General features: G+C 41.3%; 1 protein-coding gene across 2 annotated transcripts in view; it reads left to right on the top strand.

The window, feature by feature from the left end:
• The first annotated feature begins 9,315 nt into the window (after positions 1-9,315).
• LOC131468322 (metabotropic glutamate receptor 4-like) overlaps positions 9,316-21,390 on the top strand; it is a 127,731-nt gene continuing 115,656 nt past the window's right edge. For both annotated transcript variants that reach the window (XM_058642413.1, XM_058642414.1), the window contains exon 1: positions 9,316-9,849. In XM_058642413.1, coding sequence (XP_058498396.1) covers positions 9,316-9,849 — 534 coding nt within the window. The remainder of the gene's footprint in view (positions 9,850-21,390) is intronic.

The raw sequence follows: 21,390 nt of genomic DNA, 5'->3' as shown, positions 1-21,390 counted from the left end.
ACACACCCATCTGGCACAAATCAGCACTGTGTGGTGTTCACCCCATGTTCCATGAAAACACAGCATCTCAGAGAGTGATGTATGATTATCCCCCCAGTGTCAGCACTAAAATGAGCACCAGGTGTTCAACGGTAAAAATCATGGCAGGGAGGCAGAGCTGTGCCTCTGTGGGACCAAAAGGACTTGGGTTGCCAGCTTTTCTGTGCCTTGAAAGAAATCCGTTGTTTCAAAGAGTAAAGCACAACTGATCTCTCAGGTGAAACGGATACAAGCACTAAAAAAAAAAAAGTCTGCCGCCCCAGTTCCCCTGTTAAACACTTGGACCTCATTTCAAACTGGGACTTATTTGGCTGTCGCAGACAACCATGCATCACGTCCTCCTGTATGGAGTTTTCAGCGAAAGATATGGGGCTCTGAATGCTCGTGTTCCACCTTTATGGAGAATTTTTAAATGGAATGTAGCATATGAGCACTCGGCTCATCTGCATTCCACATCTGTATGTAAAGAAATGCAAGAGAGAGGTGAACGGTGGTGTTCTCATGATAAAAACGTCACTTATCCATTCAAGCATGCCTCAACATTGAAACCCTTTTGACAGCAACCAGAGCAATGCAGTATTCATGGCTTCTGTCTCCAGGAGCACAGATAAACCACAGCTATACTTAGAAGCTCAATGTGTGATCTGAAAACATGTGATTCCTCACAAATACGCCTTTGCACCCCTATTTCCACTTCTGAGGAAGGTGCACTTTAGAGCGTTTGCCTTCTGTGACAAAACTATCTCCCCTGCACACTCTGAAATGTGCTCAGCACCGTTAGCCAGCTATTACTTGAGCTGTTGCTCATGGGAGGAGATATAGTGGATTCAGAGAATGCTTTACATGCCTCTGCTTTCCACTGTTTGATTTCGGTGCAGCGGACACTAGAGATGTTTCATTGTAGTAATCAAGCTTAAAGGAAGTGTCTGGCTTTCGCTCTGTTGTTGCTCTCCACCAGTCCAATTTCCACTCGGTGTAGAATGTACAAAACCCTGTCTCCCTCAAAAACATTTACATTCCCGTATTGCTAAAGTGCATCCTCATACATTTCAGATATAACATATTTTTTCCTAGATCACATCTGTTTTTATATTTTTCCAAACCATTACGACCCATCTAGGAGCAATACATCCACCAAGTACCAGTTCCAGATCAAGTATCGACTCTGATGGTTTGGTTCCCTCCCATTCATGCATCTTTCTGCAAACAACTACAAGCCACTACGCCTTCCGCTCCTGTGACAGCTTTCTTTTGACTGTGCCTCATGTTTTCAGACTGAACTGGAGGAACATAGCGCTCGGTTTTGCTGCCCCCTCTGCTTGGAAAACTCTCTCCAATCTGAACTCAAAATGACAAAACACATTTTCAACTGGAATTCTTTGATCTGTGCTTGTGATCTTAAAATTGTTACTGCACTCCCAGCTGCTGCTCTTTAACTGTCAACGTGTTTGCACTTTCAAACCACTGTTTCACTGGTGCAACTGACCTCTTGGCCAGGTCACCCTTAAATGATAATAATAATAATTTTAGGGCCGCAACCAGTGAAAACACTGTCATACTGATATGAATGTCTCCTGATGAAGTCGTTTTTGTGGGTGGGGAATGGTGGGCTAATCTTTCGGAGACTGCTTGCTGACATGAGCATCTGTGACTTCATTTTAAACGTTGTGAACACAGCGCTCACTGTGAAAGACACAGTCAAATGTTGGTTCTCTCTCTCTTATTTGATATTGCAGCATGTGTCATTCTTGTCGCTGTGATCCTTCATCCCAGCATGTATGACACAAGCGCATTGATCTCAAGGATCGAAGTGTCCCAGCATCATATGGCTCGTCTATCAATCTCTTCGATCAGCTGGATTCATTCTCAATCAGTTGGGAACCCCGCCAAATCAAGAGCCACATGCCGAGCAGCTGGGGTGTTCAGCACGTTGTCCTAAAGTATCTATCTATGTCTATATTTGGATTTATTTATACAAGCAGCGACTTATATGGTTCCTCGTACTGTTTCCACCTTGAGTCCATCTCATTTGGCACTTTTAGGACGGTATGATCCAACCATTTACCAACTACTGCACTTGGTTCTCAACAGAGGGCTCTTTGTGTGTTGTGAACTGTAGTGCGACATGAAAAATTAGTTCAAGCAAAGTGGGACACACACAAAGCCCCAGACAGCCTGTTGTTCATTCACTCCACTGCCTCTCATACACACACTTCTTATCCTTGTCTCTTGCAAACAAATAATCAAAAACTGTATTAAATTAGAGGTAAAGGAAGGCCCCACCACCCTTAAATATTTTTTTTTCTTTTTTACCCTTGATTAAATAAGATACTTTAGACATGAATAAGAGACTATAGGCAGAGAGGCTCTTTTAGTTTAGTTGTGTTCAGCCTGGTTTACAAAAAATATATTATATAGTATATATATATTGTTTTAGTTTTCTGTAAAAGAGAAATGTTGTATTGCACATTATGTGCAGAAAAAAAACTGACCTAATGTTACAGTTTGGCAAATTGTTTTATGTCATGCCACGTCAACATTTCTAAAGTGAACTACTGCTAAAGTATTTGAGTCAAATTTGACGGGTCGTTATGGGTTGTAAGTATAACGACCCGGAGGCACAAGAAAACAACACAAGTTTTCCTAAACTCACCACGTTCGTGGTAAAATGAGTTTTGGTGTGTTAATATATAACGCCATTAGTCTATTTCAAGAGTTTTTTTTTTTTTTTAAAAACCTATTTTGCATTTTCACTGTTATTTTCACTGTTAGCCCAAAGGCAGAATGACAGACTCTTTGTTAATGAAATCTACATTTTGCATGAGGAAAGTGTTAATGAGCAGAACTGAAATGGTCCTAATATCTCCAGTTCTGGTGGAGTGAGAGCTAATGATCAGAATGAGCTTTATTTGTTAATGATACAAGTACCTTGAAATTACAACCCTCAACCCGTCCGCACATACAATAAGACAAGAGGGGAAAAGGTAGAGAAAAGGGGAATTATCTTACAAGCATGTGTCTGATGTCAGTTATGAACATGGGATGAATGCAGATGTTCCGGACTATAGAGTTACAATGCATGTAATGAAGCTTCACGCACACATGCCTCTGTTCTCCATTTCCTTTCAAGCACTTCAAGCTCCCTTGTTTTTTTGTCTTGTTATTATCTTCACTACCTTGAAAATGACTCATCACAGGGAACATTTCACACAAAGCTAAGGTGACCCTGACTCAGAACATGATGCATTATTCGTGAATTCTGAATCTTGCATTGCCTGTGCAGGAAAGTCGCTTCACATGTTGTCCTAACATCACTGGCTGCCTGATCCTTTTATTGATGTTGAAAACTCCCTCAGCAGATCAGTGCTTGACTACATTTCAGACATGTTTTTAATGTACACTCCCCTTAGATCACTCATCTCTTCCAACAGTGGCTCTTTATTTGATCTCAAGGCTGAGAGGCAGCATTGAGTGTCCACAGCCTGCCACTGCAGAAGCCTAGGGCATTTCATTAATATATCTTTGTGCTTCCTATTTCTTACATTGTCTTTTCATTATTTGTTGTTTTTCAATGTATTAAAACAATGCACGGCAGCCAATAAAACAAACTTGATCACTGTCTGGAGTGACAGATTCTCCACAATAAAATTATATCAAAACTCAAATTTAAACGTGGACATGTTGCGCAAAATTCTGGACTTGATTTACAGTGGTATATGTTTTAATCACGACGTAAACGTTCCAAATTAGTCAGTATCAGTAATTAGCATGATTAAATATCAGATGACTGCAGATTAAGTTTGAGTGAAGTTGGAAAAAAACTGTTACAGAGAAAACAGAATTTTGTGGCAAAACACGTAACAGCAATGATGCGTTGTGTATCCCTACGCTGCACAATGCATAAACATTATATCGATCGAGTCTGGCACCAATAATAATTAAGCTCACGTTTCTCTTCTGTATTAATAGACACAGGCAAAGAACTGACTTTTAAAGGAGAAAATCGCAGCATGTCATTTATCCTACTTTCCTTTTTTGTCCTCACATAAAGGTAAAATGAAGCCTGGTCAAAAACAAAAACAAACAAAAAACATTGAGCAAAGTTAATACAAATATGATTGAACAATCAATCTGAAGCTACAGGAAGCATAGTTGTATTTCAACAGCGACATTGCAGGCATGTGGAACGGAACTGCTCTGCTCAGGACTTTATCTCCATTCTCTGCTGTGATCACATTGGCCTTTTGGGCATAAGTATCTCCTTTGCTGAAGCATAACGACCAAAACAGCAGTTCACTGTCACGTTATAGGACATCCCTGTCAGGCGGTGCTCAGCTCCACTCTGATGGACTTACAGTATTAACAAGACTCATGTCAATGTGAGGCTTCGCCGAGATGACAGGATATAAAAATGAGGGATGTGTCTCATTAGATTGCTCTGTTGCTATATTTTTAGAATTCAAAGAGAAAGAAGTAGAGATCTAAAATGACCCCATCAAATATTCATGAAAAGAAAGTTGCACAGGGGCCCCTGTTTTCTGTCCAGATTTAGTGTTTGTTTCTTGCGATTACGCTTGGCCGTACAGTTTTTTTGTCGACGTAGGCTTCAGCCGCAGCACCTGTGGGTGTTTTGTTCGAGACAATAACAGCAATTCAGGACTTTCTCTGCTGTTGCTTGAATGAGCTCCAACTTTAAAGATGAGTCTGATGCTATAAACAATAACTGAGATGTGGTTCTGGAGACTTAAGAGCAGCATTTTACCTCAGAACGAAGGTTTAGGTTCAGAGTGGGAGGACATGGTTATAATCAATGTGATGTTTTTTTTCTTCTTGACACTTGAAGTGTTTCTCAAGCTAAGACTAAAACAAGACTTGAAGACAAAATAAAACCCCTTTTTTTTTCACAGCGAGGCAGTTGATGAGCTGGATTGTCTTCAAACCAGCCTTTTCTGTGGGAATTTGCTTGTCATTGTGTTGGTGGTTGGAGAGCTGCCGGTGAAAATTTAGAATGGCTGCTGGCAATCTTTGATCATTTGGCAGAGAAAAGACTTGAACTTTCTAAACTGTGTCTGAGGCAAAAAAACATGTGGCACTTTTCCATTATGCAGTTCTAGCACTAGTTGGCTCAGCACGGCTCAACTCTCACGGTTTGGGTACCAGGCGGATCTTTTTTAAGCAGGCGGGGTCGTCACAACACAGCCGCGTGGAACTGCTAAATCTGTCGCTAAATACCGCAGACTCTTCAGTTAAATATTGAGATTTTAGACATTTCCTTGCTAAATGATTTTTAAGTCTTTTGAACTGATATTGGGCACTGTTCGGTTTGGTTCTTGTGTCGCGCTCATGACTCTTCCAGCGATGACACACTCTGTTGATGTCACATTGTAGCTTGCTTGGAACCTTGCCAGAGCAGGTACTAAAATAGATACCAGGTACTATCACTAATGGAAAAGCAAAAAAGAAAGATAAGAAATATGAGTAGAGCTGAGTTGTGCTAGAACTGTATAGTGGAACAGTGCCAGTTATGTGTCCCTTTGTTTTAGCATTCTGTCTCTTTCCAGATCCCCAGTACTGGTGGTTCAGTTACAAATACTATATGTCTATTTGTCGTTGCCTAGAGGATTTGGCATGCGTACTTCTCATTACCACATCTCCTAGACTTTTTGCGATATCTAGAAAATTCAAAAAATATGGACTGGCGATCTGTCCAGGGTGCACCCCGCCTTTCGCCCTGTGTCAGCTGAGATTGGCACAGCACCCCCCCCGTGACCCTCACATGGAGGATAAAGCGGTAGAAGGTGGATGGATGGATGAATGGATACCGGAAAGTGGAGAAATAGAGCTTTGCGCTCATATACTTGTCATTACGGTAGCACTCAGAACTTCCACGGAATGACCGTCCAATCACAGACGAGATTCACCAGCGCATCACACGTTTGTCACGTCAGCTTCTTAGTACTGTAATTCCTAAACGGTCGAATAACTGCCAGATACCGAAAGTGAAAGTTATCTTGGAAAAAGGAGCAGAAAGGAGTTAAATATGGGTTAAAAAAACAAAAAAGGAAGAAAGAAAGCTAAAGATTGGCGACTAATTGCTTTGGAAATAAGTAGACAAATGATCACAAAGTACCCCTTTTCTAAAACGTGATCCTTAATTTGATCCATCACTGACACACAGAGAGGAAATAAAACGGGCTGTAACAACTGTGTTCTATTTACAAGTTTACCTTTAAGCCACTTTTAAGTACTTAATAGTGTGAGATGCTAACTGGTGAGATGGCTTTATAAGCTATTCATGGTTGCAACCCTGATTTATTTGCTGTAGAATGCAAAGAGACAGATTTTAATAGTGATTAAGTTAGATTAATGGTTCCCACTCAACCATGTGAAAGTATACAAATACTGGAAAAGGTTGCTTTGTTAAATTCTCGACAAACTGAAGCAAATATTGTATCTAAAATGTATTCATTACAAATGAGTAATGTCACACTAGTAAAACCGTTTGCTGAAGTAAAACTTTTGTCCTGGCGTGCAGCCACCAGTGTGGCAGTGCGTGCACCAGCAGCAGAGGAATTTGGTTGAGTGCAGAGGAAGCTGGAGTTCCTCCTCATCGCAGTGAGGGGGGAACGGCTGCTGTGAGGATTCTGCCGTTTCCCCCAACTCCCACTCTCTGCAGACAGCTGATGTTTATCTGCTCTGCCCATCTGGGCCTTATGACTAAACATCTGGCAAAGCTGCCAATGAGTATACAGTGTTTCACAGGAATGACAATAAAGGGGCACTGCTGTCCAACCCCTTCTATAAAAGAGTCAGGGAAGTCTTTATTTTTGAGATGTCTTGGTTAAAACGTAACTCAGTTTCCAGAGGATTTTCCGACACTCAACGTGTTTACTGTATGTTTTTGCTTTGTTCAGGGGTTGAAATAATAATTTCTGGGTATTAGTGCCTGCAAAAAGTAATGTAAACAGAGTAAAATGATGTTTATCTTTTTAAAGTAGAGCACTGTGAATAAGTATTATGGTCCATTTCCCTTTGTATGTTGCCTTTTACTTAAATAGCAGGTGTCACTCCAACACACTCACATACTGGGGCTCACGTTTGAGCAAGTCTGGCAGTTTGCTTTTCTATCCATTTGCAGCTCTATTACAATAGACCACCCTATCTTCTACCTTGTCTTCTTGGCTTTCCCCTCAAACTAAATGTTTCGCAGTGACTGGAAGGCCTTCCTCCATTATAGATGTTGTGTTTTAAATGGATGATCTGTGGAGGATGATATAAATATCCTCCTTTTCGGTTCCCAGCAGGACGGGAACCATGGCACTGTGTGCAGCGTTAGAGCGGGGCATCTTTATCATTTGATTTGATATCCAAAGTAAACAAAAATAAAGACGCCACGTGACTAGGGGATGGCAAAGCGCTCCATAATTCACGAGTTGTGGCAAATCTCTCGATGTGTTGCTGAGATAGTTTCCCCAAGCAAGATGAAGAAAAAGAGCCATCACTGGCAGCCAATACATCTCCATCTGCATTAAAATAACTGCAGACCACTGCTGCACAGTATTGGTGTCTGACAGCGGTTAGTGAGTTGTTGCCCTTTGTGTCCTCTGTAACAACACAGCAGGAGTCTATATGTGAGCATACAAAAGCAGCATGAATAAAGCCTGACAGATACTGTATGTGTGATGACTGACAGTGAATGAGAGAGCAGGAAGTCAGCACTGCAGGCCTCTCCCCCAGTGGCCATATCATCCACCCCTTTATTAGTCTGGCTTTGTGGATGAAGCCAGGTTATTGCTGGTTTGTGTAGCTACTCGTCTGCAGTGACTTCCATCCGTTTGGACATCCTGAACAAAGCATTATCCCTAACCTTAGCCATAACTAGTTAAAGGAATACTTCACCAATTTGTATTTAGCTTTGTATCACTAGAATAGGGGTAGTATTTTTGAAAAGTTGTGCTTCCCAACCTCAGTTTCCCCTGAGTCGAGAAATATCTTCATTCTTTTCTTTGTTACGTGCCCACCAGTGAAACTTGGTCCTGTTAGCGTAACTGTTGGCAAAGATGGCGGACACTGTTTACATTCTGAGAATGCGGTCCCGCCCCCCCTACGAGTGAGTCTAAAAACCGTTGCAGTTTCAAGCCTCGGACCAAGTGTCACTGGTGACAAAAAAAGAAGATATTTCTCGACTGAGGGCAAACTGAGGTTTGCCCCCACCCACCGCCCCCAGGGGGGCCCGCCCCACTAGAAGTACTGCTTTAATGTATGCACACACAGTACCAGTGTAGTCGCATAGGGTAGAGAGAATATGAGGGGTTGGAGATGCTGGATGAATATTATTTCTATTATTATCTGAATCCTGTGCTCCTAATTTAGCACCTTTGTGTTTCATACATTTTTTTGGTGAAACACTTGAGAGGATTTACATGTGCAGAACAGTGTGTAGCTCTGGAGCATATGGAACAGTGCCAAGCAGCAGCGAATCAGTTATGCTCAAGGCACATAGAAATAATTCATTGCAGTGCTCTGAAAGCATTTGAGGCAGGGGTGCAACACAGAACAGATTTCCTACGTCGAGGGCTCGGGTCAAGTTATTATTTCACATTGAATGAAAGAGTTCTGAAAGTGGACGGCAACTCTGACCGTCCGGTGCAAACGTGGTGTGCAGTTGGAAACATGATGTCAAGAGAGCACGACATTGCTGTTTATATCCCACTCGCCGACATAAGCGGGAGTTCGTAGGAGCTGCGACAGGAAACAAACACGTATCATCTTCTATGTCCACTGGAAGTTGCTCTTTCTGTTGTTTATTCAGTGTTTCAGAAAACCTCTCCTCTCTCTTTTCAGGATCCTGCGGTGAAGCCCACTGCCTCTTCTCTTCACATTCTGCCTGCTTGAAGGAGAACCATATGCACCCAAGTGATTCTGGAGAAGAGGAGACCTGTTTTGAGAATTCTGTGGACTCAGTCTCGGCTCCCCCTGCTTTGTTGACTTACTGCATGTAGCCTCCACTGTAAGGTGCAGCAAGAGACACAAAACACAAAGGGTAAAAGAAGAAAGGGTAAGAGATTAAGAGAGCAAGGCAGCATAATTAGTATTACCCAGTTTGTGTCGAAGCTAGAAACCATGAGAGGTGACTTCTGAAGAGGACTGTGCTCTGAAGAATAACACAACTAACCTTCAGGACATTTGCATATGCATGCCCTTTATGCGCACGCACACCTCTTTCATTTTCAAAGGGCTTAAATTTGTATTTGGATGCTGATTTAGCCTTTCATTATGACTCTGCGAGGAGGCATTGAGAGAGTGTGGATTGGCTGCTGTAGAGGGGTTTGCTCCAGAGTATTGCTGCTGGCTTGTTATTTCCTGATCGCCTTGGCAGCCAAACCGAAAATGCCGGGCCACACACACATCAATTCAATACGCATTGATGGGGACATATCTCTGGGTGGACTGTTCCCAGTGCATGCGAGAGGGAATGATGGCAAAGCCTGTGGGGAGCTGAAGAAGGAGAAAGGGATCCATAGGCTAGAGGCCATGTTATTTGCTCTGGATAGAATCAATAATGACAATGAGCTGCTGCCTAATATCACTCTGGGGGCACGTATCCTGGACACCTGTTCCCGGGACACCCATGCGCTGGAACAGTCGCTGACTTTTGTTCAGGCGCTGATTGAGAAAGACTCGACTGATGTCAAGTGTCTCAGCGGAGGGCCGCCCATCATCACTAAGCCTGAGAGAGTGGTGGGAGTGATTGGTGCATCTGCCAGCTCTGTGTCAATCATGGTAGCCAACATTTTGCGTCTCTTCAAGGTCAGTTTCTGCTACAGCACTTACTGTGTCTCTGTTACCCAACTACCCTGCAACACACTGTCATTTTGTACTGTACATCACTTCATATGAACAAAACAAAAAGTTTGAATCTTAAGGTCTTTGCACACCGGACGCTGGGGGGAATAGTGACACTTCCTCCCTGGCACGTCAAATTATGGGGACGAGGGGGAAAAAAAAATTGCATCATGGTCTGTCTGTGACAAGAGCAGGCTCCACACACACTTGACTGTGTTTTGGGAAACAGACACAATCAAGCGATCCACTGTACGTCATCGACAAGACTCGTTGTGATTGATTGGCTGTGAATTCGGAGGAAAAGAAATCTCAGTGTGAAAGCTGTGTTGATTGGACGAGCGAATCATTTGCAAGGAAAAAAAGAAAACGCATCCAATGTGCAAAGGCCTTTGATCTTAAATCAAGCCAATGTCACCCCGAAACACATTCACATTGGGCATGGGGTGGTAAGAGATTCTGATGTATGATAACTGTATGATAACACAGCTGAGAGACTGATCACACTAACACAGTGAAGGGGAAGAAGTTGTGTAACTCTGCAGCGCACACAAACTGAATGATTCCTGCAGTCTGTTTTGGACGAGTCATTAAAAACAGCGTGGTATGACAGAACATTTTAGTGGTTTTGGTACAATGTATTTTTAATACCTTCAATCCAGTGATTGACCCATGCATAAATCACATGTATAGCACACTTTTGTTCAGCGTTTTCTGTTCATGTTCTCATTGAGAACCTTTTCTTCCTTTTCTTACATCACATCATTTTCCGTCACATTTTCGCTTGTCCAGAGACGTGGGAACCAATCATTACACCATAACTCTTCTCACTAATGACATTAATTTGCGAGGAGTCTTTACAGTTTTTCCTTCTTCTAATTAATTCAGAGAAACTATGCCTGGCACCACTGAGCTCACTGCAAAGGTATAAATGAGATCAAGACATATGACAGGACTAGTAATACCTGCTCGGTGCTGTCAAACCAGACTGAGTCAAAAGAGCTTGTCTTTTACTTTGTACTGTCACAATATTTATGCCAGAGTACATGCAGTATAATAGGCTGTGGTTATACACACTGTATAGTTTAAACCTAGCATTAAACATATACAGATGCAGGACTCATCATTATCATTTTTATGATATGGAGATACTATAGGATGGCTCTAGCTAATGGAAAACCATAATTATACTACGAATTGTATTATATTAATGTATATATTTTCCTTTGCAATTGCAATAAAACTAAAGTTCAATACATCAAAATGATGTGCATGAATTGTGCAAAAGAACAGTATGCTGTATGTTCGGTTTAACTGCTTTATTCAAATTTGCCACATCCCCAAAGCCCTAGGATGTCTGATCATCCAGTGCAATGAGCATGAGTAAAAGGAGACAACTGGGTGAAGAAGACGGAGTAATTGAGGGATAGAGAGCATGTACTTGTAAATCAAAAGGGTAATCAAAGAGTAAGCCGATTAATTAAAGTGAAATAATAAATATGAGTTATATATTTCAATTAAAACCCCGGAAGGAAGTCAAACAGCCTGATGTTGACGGGGAGGTTGTTTCAGACGAACGGTTCATGAGAGGGAAAAGGCTCTGCAGGCTGTTGACTTCTTTTCACTCTGACGACAAAAGCCTTGTATCCTGAGTGAAGAGCTCGGGGTGGACTATAAGGTTTAATAAGGTAACGAGATCAGAGTGCTTTCAAGGGGTATATACATTTAGGGTTTTGTATGTTACTTGTTCAAATGAATGTCTGGATTTTTCCATCCACTTTTTTTCAGACGAGCAAGGTCTATAATTTGATAAAGGCTGAAGGGTAATTGGTTTTTTTCTTAAAGATACAGCTGAGGATCAGTAGTGGGACTCAATGTGAATTTAGGTAATTATATACGTGCATTTCATGTGACCATGAAGGCTCAGTTAAAACACAAATCAGAGAGCCAGGAACAGAGGCCTGGGGTGCTCCATATTTCACCTACGAATGTATTAGTGCAGTATTATTGTTGGAAGCCAAGTTGGTTTTCCAATTACATAAGTATTGTGATTTAATAGGTATCACAGCAAGTGAAATGCAGATTGACACGTTTCAAAAAGATAATTAACATATTTTTAGGCTGAAAGCTGTTGGTTTCTCATGATTCTTTCTGTACCTTTGAGAAGAATACGATGTAGGAGACTAAGAGACATAGACAAGCCAATCAAACAACACACATCTCTTGAACAACATGAATGCCAGGCACAAAGTAGATATGGACTTTACTTTTCCACTTTTCCTGTTACTAACCCATTTTTCTTTTAGAGACAGAAAATATTACAATATGGTTGGATCTTCCAAGTCATGAAGAATACAATACGTGGCCTTTTCTCTGTTCACATTGGCTTAATCTTATAAAATGACCCTTGACGACGAGGCCCCAATCACCTACTGTGCCATTGATTCAACAATGTCTCACTTGTCTGGGGTTGACTGCGCAACAGAGGGAAAACAGTACAATGCATCACATCACAAGCCTAAGTGAAATGTCACAAGTCAACCAGAATAAGTACTGCTGCTACTTTTTTAGATGAATTGTGCGACAAAAAGATAGCATCAGTATCAAGGCACCCATCCATTATCTACCACTTTACCACAGCTTTACCACAGAGGGAGACGGAGTCAATCCCAGCTGACATAGGCAGGGTAAGGGACAGGTCTCCAATCAATAGCGGGGCCAGTGTACAGAGACAAACAATACAATCCATTAACCTGATCCCCAATTCTGAATGCTTGTGGACTGTGTGAGGAGGCTGTAGTACCTGAGCGAACATATAAACTCCACACAGAAAGACCCTTGGTCGAATTGGGATGCAAACCATGACCATTTTGCTGTGAGGCAACGATACGAGCCACTGTTCCACCATGTGAGGCATAACGGAACAAATGCCACATTTCTTCTGGTGCCCTGCAGACCAGTCATGGGAATGTGCATTCTTATTATCCTCACTACAACTAACAGGAGGTTCGTTATGAAGCTCACACAAGAGGTGTCTCATGGTGTAAATGTAAAAGCTAGCAGTAGTTTGCCTACACTGCAACACTCCTGTGAGATGTTTGACACCTTAAATGAGGAGTCTCTTCTTTGTACTGGTTAAAATAGACTTAATTACATCAAACTTGGACTGAGTGCCACACAATCTGAAATGTTATACCCAACAAACCTGCTAGAAACATTGTGAGGCACCAAATCCTGTGGCGCAGTTGAAGTCTAACTTAGTTTCTTCTATGAATGGCATTGGGCTATATCATGCAGTACCTGGCAAAGAGATGTGTGAGCAGAGTGCAACTCAGATTCTGTTATGCCTTTGATGATCAAAGCAGAGATCCTTTTAATAGGACAATGGCTTTAAAGGAATCTGTGGGTCTGAACTACCTCCATGACAGAACCTCCAGAAACTCCAAAATCCTGCTGAGGAATTGAGAAAAATATTAAAGTAAGCTGCCACTTCCCTCCATAATAAGAACACTTTATTTCAAAAGGAAGAGCTAAAAAAAAAAAAACCCTGTTTACATGCCACTTGTGTCAAGAGATAGCTGACACACTTTGATATCTGGTACTGACAAAAATGTCTCTAGCAGATGCAACAATACACAACTTGAGACTTTGTCAATGTCTTTGGCTGGTCATGCAAGCATTGGACGTGCCTTTACTGGATACAGTCCTACCATCTACTATCTTTGCTTGGCATGAAAAACTGAAAAATTGAGAGAGATTAAAAGCAACCATCAATTGAGCATGTTCTACTTATCACAGCACTTCTCCAGAATAACCATGAGCTAATCCCGTGTCACTGCCTCTGCCGTGGCATCACATGAAAGGAGAGAAAGGCAAAGAATGATTAATGGAGCATGTGCAATTAAATGCACCAAGGATAGCATGTATTAAACACATAATCCCATCTTTATCAGTGAGAAGTGGGACTATTGACATGATACAATTTGAAAAGTAAACCAATGGTTTGGTCATGGTGATGTTTTAATTTGTAGGAAGTAATTAAATAAAGCCATAACCTGGAAAACACAACGTTGTTTCACCATCTACATGTGAAACTATTACAATCTAACTTTGATAAGGCTCAACATAATTTCCGATAACACCGCCAATAATCTCCCAAACCATATTCAAATAACACCTCACAGAATAGACACAAAACTTATTGCAAACAAAAATTTATCACGGAAGAGGCAACGTTTTTTTCCCAAGCATCGCTCTTTAGGAATTTATTACTGTGGTATTTCAAATAAACTTTAGTAGAGAACTGGGAAGCTTTGAAAGCCTTTAATCCATTTATCTTCTGTTTTTGTACTTGACGAGCAGAGTCTTACTCATGAATCACACACTTGGAGAAACAAGAAGCCGCGTAAATATGATTTGTATGGGAGCAGGAGAGGCCCCAGGTGAAAACAATAATAGAGGCTTTTATACTTTTAATAGCATTAACACAGCAGGTCACAGGATAATATTGCACACGGATAAGTTAAACCCTCTACTTGACTTTCAATTTACTGTAGCGCACCAGATTCATATCGCTCATGGCTTCGGTTGGTTTGAGCCCTTGTTTCTATTATTTCAGGGTTTAATCTTTGAACATGTTCAAACGTTCCCTGTGTGCTCAATACTGGGCAGCAGTGGCTCACTTGTAGAGTGAGTTGTCCTCCAACTGGAAAGTTCCTCAAGACGAGGGTGTCCCTCAATCCTGGTCCTGGGGACCCACTGCCCTGCATGTTATAGATGCTTCCCTGCTCCGACATACCTGATCAGCTCATCAGCAAGCGCTGCAGAAGCCTGATAACAACCCATTCATTTGAATCAGGTGTGTTGGAGTTAGGGTATCTTTTAAAACATGCAGGGCAGTGAGTCACCAAGACCAGGATTGAGAAACCCATGCCGAAGTGAATGGGTGACTGGCAAAACTGTACTGTACATAAATATTGACTATTTCCACCATCTTCTGTTTTCATTACTCGTATCATATGCTATTTCACCTGATTGCATTGCTTGACCCTGCTATTTTGTTTCACGTGATTGTTACCTTTGTGTTAAAATCAATTTGCTTTTTACTTCAGGTAAAAACTTTTTATTTAATGGGTGAAAGTGTTGCCAGACAATGTAAAACTACAGCAGAAAAATGTACCCATAATTTATCTAAGGCCTCAAGCGCCATTAAAATGCAGACTAGGGGAGTGTTATAGTGTGGTGGTCACTTAGTTGGCCAAGTTTTAATTTCCTCCCCAGCTCAGGTGGAAATGCTTTAACATCTTGCGGCTTATAGGAACACAATTATGCTCATTCCCTGGCAGTTGCCCAAAGGCATTGTGGGAAATATAGGTAATTACTCACTACAGCAGCAAAAGATGAGTCAGGTTGAGGAAGAGAGGTTACACTCAAAGACAATTCACTCAATATCGATAGGACACACAGAAATATACACATGGCATCTAACAACAACAATGGGGATTTTTGCTTTTACCATGTAATTATGTAATTATGATCACAGTGGCCTTTGCCTTTGAATAAATGCAATGTACGTAAATCTCCTACTGTGGAATAGCAGTCCCAGCACAAACCACTCTGTTGCAATTAAACCCAATCATCTGCACTTGCTGTAAGGATACCGACGAAGGAAAGGATGAGCTCTCACATGGCATTGCTCAGAGGATTCTTGTTATTTTCTCCATCATTAAAGTCACATAAAGCCATAAGCAGGACTCCCTTGAGTGGCAGGGAGGCTTTCACTACCTGCCACTTCCCCCTAATAACCACAGAAATCAGGGTCGGCTTCCTTCAACATTTTAACCCATTTATTTTTCTCAGCCGAGCTGTTGGGTTGAAGCTAAGCTGATGATGACAAGGTTAATTTTTTTTGTATATGGCGTTTCCTAATTAGTGTGTGAACCATTTTTTTTGCATTCTGGCTTCATGTTTACTGGATGGTTGTGATTCTTTGTTGTTCCTTTTTCACTGCAATTTTCTGTATGAGTTGCCTTATCAAATTCTAACATTTGTTTCACGACAAGCATGCAAATTGGACGCAGTGTGCCGTCATATATATATATGTATATATATATATATATATATATATATAAAAACACCATTAACATAATTTTGGAACCAATACTGCTTGCAATCCTCGCGAGACAAGAACCTGTTTTCTGACTATAATGTAATTGGATTCATGTTTGCAATTGTCAACTCCTTACTCTGAGCTTTTCCTTATCGTCTTTACAGTTTTAGAGAGACTGCGGCTAAAGTGTTTGCTCAGCACTTCAGAGCAGGCAAGATTCCATCCCCATGGTGTCTCATGAATATTTTACTATATTGTTACGTAATTTACGCCCTGGGATTGAGGTTGAAAGCTCCCTCTCTGCAATCCCACATCACTGGTCCAGCTCTTGGTCCGTTTTCATCTGTGGGGTTTTTATGCTGCCATATAAGCAGGAGCAAAGAGCACCAGTACTTGAGGTAATTAGTGGTTGGCTGCTTATGATACTCAGGACAGACAGAGTGTAATTAAAGTCACAGGCTTTTGATTGTGTCTCATACACATCACTGTGTACAGCTTTACTGACTGGCATGAGGGATATGACTGCAGCAGTCAGCAACTGCAGGAGCATGCACTGAGTTTTAGGTATTGAAGCTGACTTGCTGAGACAATCATAAGCTTCCAGACAAAGAGCACGGGCAGCTTCCACACAGCAGCTCTCTAAATTAGGAACAAGCAGGCACAGTCAGTCTGGATGACTAAGTCTGTCCTCAGTGGAGGAGTAAGCTTGAAACTGTGGAGACAGGTGGAGTGAGGGAGGAGAGCAGAGATGGTAGCTGAGCAGAAAGTGGAGGGTTAACTAGTTGCCTGTTGTGCTGTCTGTGAAACAGAGACCTTGTATATGCCTTTCTCTTCCCTCATTAGACACAGATGCAGAGGCCCTCAGGCACAATGCCTTACTCCCCCTCAGCTTTTCACAGTGTTGTGCCAGAGCTCTTATTGGATTATCCCATCAGCCTACAGTGAAGATGGACTGAAAGCTTTAGAGGCTTTCAAAAATATGCACACACCTGCATTTTACTTGCACTTGATAATGGCCATCTATTCATCTGGCTTTAGAGGTATCACTTTCTATCACCATCACTGAATAAAAAAAAAACACGGCACCATCAGTATAATACGCCATATGTTGCTTTCATTTAAAGCAAATTTGACAAAAGCACCGATGAGACCCAACACGCGGTACAATGTCAAAACTCCATTGATCGGTTTTGTTAAGACCGTGGCTGGTTTGTAGACATAAAGCAAAGTTGTTATGATAAGCGCGTTACATAACAGTGGCTTATCCGCACATCCCACAATCAAAGGCCCCATTCAGACATGGTATTAGCATGTGCCCTGAGGGATTCCATCACAAGTGGACAACTGTTCAACTGGCTTCACCCACCTTATTCAAATACCCACCGACATCAGGTCTGCTTGCAAGGAACCAAATGATGATTGTTAACAAGTCTGACTGCACATTGTGTGTCTGTTGTCAGTGTGTGCATCTGTGTCTGTATTTCAACACCAGTGTCAGGTAGAGTGAAGCTGAAAAACATGAAATAAGATTTTTATTTTAACAAATGATTGTATTTTTAATCTTCCAAAAAGTAAATCATGTGTTGATCAGTGAGAATATTGTGGCAGTGGTTACCAATGAGAGGTCTCTAATGCGTCAAATCACCTCCAAATGTGTTTTTGGTGGTTGTTTGCATTTGGTGCATTCAGACACATAGTTAGCACTGTCTGCATGTTATCAGCTCACTCAGGGTGAATACTAATGTCTGAACGAGGTCATAGAGAAACATTGTTTGTCCTATTTTAGCTTAGTTTTGGACTCTAATGTATGTGGATATAATGAGGTGTCCTTCATTTATTTATTCATTCATTGTCTACTGCTTTATCCTCCACATGAGGGTTGCAGGGCCACTGGAGCCGATCCCAGCTGACAGGGGGCCAGAGGCCCTGGACAGGGCGCCAGTCCATCGTAGGGCCAACATACAGAGACATACACTCACACCTCTGTGTCTGTGGTAGGAAAAACCCCACACGTACACAGGGAGAACATGCAAACACCGCACAGAAAGGCCCTCGGTTGGACCGCATCTCAGTCTGATGAGGCTTCTTATCTGACGAATGATCCTCAGCTTGTTATTTAAAATTTTGTTTTCAAATGTCCAAGGATATATTCAGGTGAGAATACATTCCCCAAAATGTATAATGCGGCTGACTTGTTAGTGCTTTATCACAGCTGGGCAGTGCTCCCAAGGTGTGTCCTGTCACCTTCACAGAGTCTCAACACTCTGGAACAGGGCGGTAATTGAGGAGAGGGAGAGAAGTCTAACTCTGAATTGATTCTGACTGAGCTCACTCCCATTCTGTGCAAAGTGTAATTTGGTGCACAGTATGCTACATTAGTTCATTCAGGCAGCCCAGTCTCTGAGACCAGCTCACCCACCCATGCCCAGCAAATCCCATGTTGGTGCTGAAGTCTATACTCCTACACAGTCCAAACAACGCAAACAAACAGGGAAGCGAATCAAATAAATGTCGTTAGAAAACAAGCAATTGTTTTCAATCCATTCACACACTAGCAGGCTTTCTGCAGTTTTATCTGTGCCCCTCAACTTGACTTTTACAACTGAGCACACCAAATCCATGAAGCTGTGTCTCTCAAACCCAGATTGCAGTTGTCCCCCCCATCTATCATGCTCTCTCGCTACAGAGGAGCGGCTCTTTTAGTTCAGGATTAGTTCTGACTCACCTCACTTTGCCCACCCAAGCCTGAGTGGTCAATTCCCAGGAGAGTCATGAGGAAGGGCTGCCCAGAGCCATGGGCTTCTCGCTCTTGCGGCTTTGTATCCCCTTTCTCCTGCTGTTTGCAAATCCCCCTGTCTGCAAGACAAAACTACTGCTGGTAATCACCAAGCAGAGTCGCAAAATGCAAGAGTAGATGTCCCCCCCAGTGCATTCTCCTTCCCAATACGTTACGTTTCACTCAAATTAATTTCTGGCATTTAATTAGTGTGCACTAACAGGCCTATAGAGAAAACGCTGGCGGGAGAGGGAACATGTCTTTTCTTTTTCAAGTGCTAAACATTACTGTGAAATTCTCAAAGCCAAGTGGCACAGCGAAGAGCACGACTTCAATATCAACCAGGTTTGTTTTTCCCCTTCAGATTATTATTATTATTGTTGCTCCGTGGCTTTGCGGTAATTGTTTTTGGGGGGGGGGGGGGGGGGACACTTCGCATGGAGGTCAGCTGTGGTGCTTGGCCCTGTGCGTTGGCATTATTGCTCAATTGCGCCTCTAATTGAAAGTCGGAATTTTTCAAAGTTGCTTCAATTTTGGCGAAACTTGCCTAGTTTGTTGCCCTCACTCTAAAGTGCCTCCCTGAATGTTTTGAGAATTTTATTTTTTTACTAAACAGGAAGTTGGCCATGTTGGATTTGGCGTCCATCTCGGCAATTTTAGCACTTTATAAAGGAACAAACTCATCTGAGCATGTTATAGTTTGTACTAGACATATCAAAGATGAAAAGTTATCAAAAGGTTTCGCAGATTCAAAAGGGCGTGGCCACAGCAACAACTGGAATTTTGGCAAATTTCGACCATTCGCCACAAAACAGGAAGTGAACTGCAACTTTGCAATACTTTGACTGATCTGTGAATGGACTGTTCAGTCTCTGCACTCGCTGAGTTACATTGGGCGGATGCGAGGGTCCCTTTATGACTGCGAGTTAAACGAGAAATCCTCGTTATTTATTATTTTTTGGCAGCAGCAACTGTATATAAAACATACAAGCAAGAAAAGGACAATTTAATATATGTCGCCACTGTAAAGTTGGCAAAAATCTTTAAGGATTGTTCTGTCAGCCTAATTCCAGCCAATATACTCAGGCTGCCCAGCAGCAGGGACAAAAAGAGAAAGTTTGGCCTTCAGGGTAAGCAGCCTGAACATCATCCAGTCTTCCAGAACACAAGACAACACTAAGGCAGGTACCATGGGAGACACAAAATGGACTCACTGTCTGGTCAGAGGCAGTTCAAGCTACGATTCTGAAAAAATGTTAATACCATGTTGTTGATATTGCTGTATAATAACCATATTCAGTATCTTAGCTTATCGTATTAGCAGAATAATGTTTTGTGCCTGGCGCTAAATCTACAGGTCAGACTAATAAGGTTTTCATTAGTTTTGCAGATATTTAGTCATAAAATATTTGGCAATAAAACAACATAAAATAAAACATATTAGAAATTCACTGAGTCTTAAATCATAAAAAAAGTTAGGCGTAGCTTTCTCTTTGGATAAATTAAGTCATTTAGTATCATACCCACTTTCATTGTCATGGCACAATTTTAGTATTTGAAAGCTATTCTTGGACACTTATATCTCTTTAGTTTTGTGTTTTGATTTTGGTCTCTCCAACATTTTGTTCTTTCTCTTCCTCGTCTTTTTCCTCAATGTATACGGTTTTATTCACGGATAATGTATATTAACATTCTGTCCTATTCCTCTTATATGCAAATAAAAAATGGATAAATAAAGGTGAGTGCAGTTTGCTGAAAATGAGAGAAAACCACAAGACAAGAAATGCCCCTAATAAATAAATAAATAAATAAATAAATAAATAACCATTGAGCATTAGCTACATTTTTACTTTTGCTGACATTTAATTACAACTTTGTGCAGGTATGTGTTTTGATGAAGAAAACATTAACTCTGTAAAATATTGTGGTTTACCTGGTGCATTTTAGGTCCAAATAAGACAGCACTGGTGTGAGAGGTTTCTATTAATATCTAGTACATTTATTCTACTCATCTTTCTCTCCAGAAATCGTTGTAATTGATCGAACTAATCCCACGCAAAGCATGCTCCAGAGATAGAATTTTTTTTTTTTTTTTCCTCGAAACGTGTTAATTCAGTTGATTCATTGATTTGCCTGAGAAAAGTTGGACCATTTAATTTGGGGAAAAAAAATCAATAATGTTTTTGCTATTACAAAACATTGATTTTTCTAAAATTGAGTTGACACAAAACAGCATTATTGAAATGGTGCGACTGTGAGTGAGAGTATTTATATATATGCTAACAAGCAAACATGAGATGAGGAAAAATTACCGTCAAGTGGCTATACATTATTCATTTCTTCCTGCTTTTTTGTACGCCATTTGCTCTCACTCTCGTATACATTTCACATGATCTCACACCAGCTGGGGTTATTTTTTTTACTTTTGTTCTCTTACTACACCCTTGAGCACTCCCACTTGTCTGTATGCGAGCTCATATCTTTAACCAGTGTTGAATGAGACTAATGGCAAATATAGAGACCAAATACAAGTCTTAGAAAATCTCTCCAATTTTAAAAAAAATCTATTAAATCTAATTTATTCTCTTTTACGGGCTAATTATTAGCTCTAGTTTCCCAACTC

Source organism: Solea solea, chromosome 11 (genome assembly GCF_958295425.1).
Source record: "Solea solea chromosome 11, fSolSol10.1, whole genome shotgun sequence".
In the NCBI taxonomy this organism is placed as follows: Eukaryota; Metazoa; Chordata; class Actinopteri; order Pleuronectiformes; family Soleidae; genus Solea; species Solea solea.
This window is presented reverse-complemented; position numbering and strand designations above follow the sequence as displayed.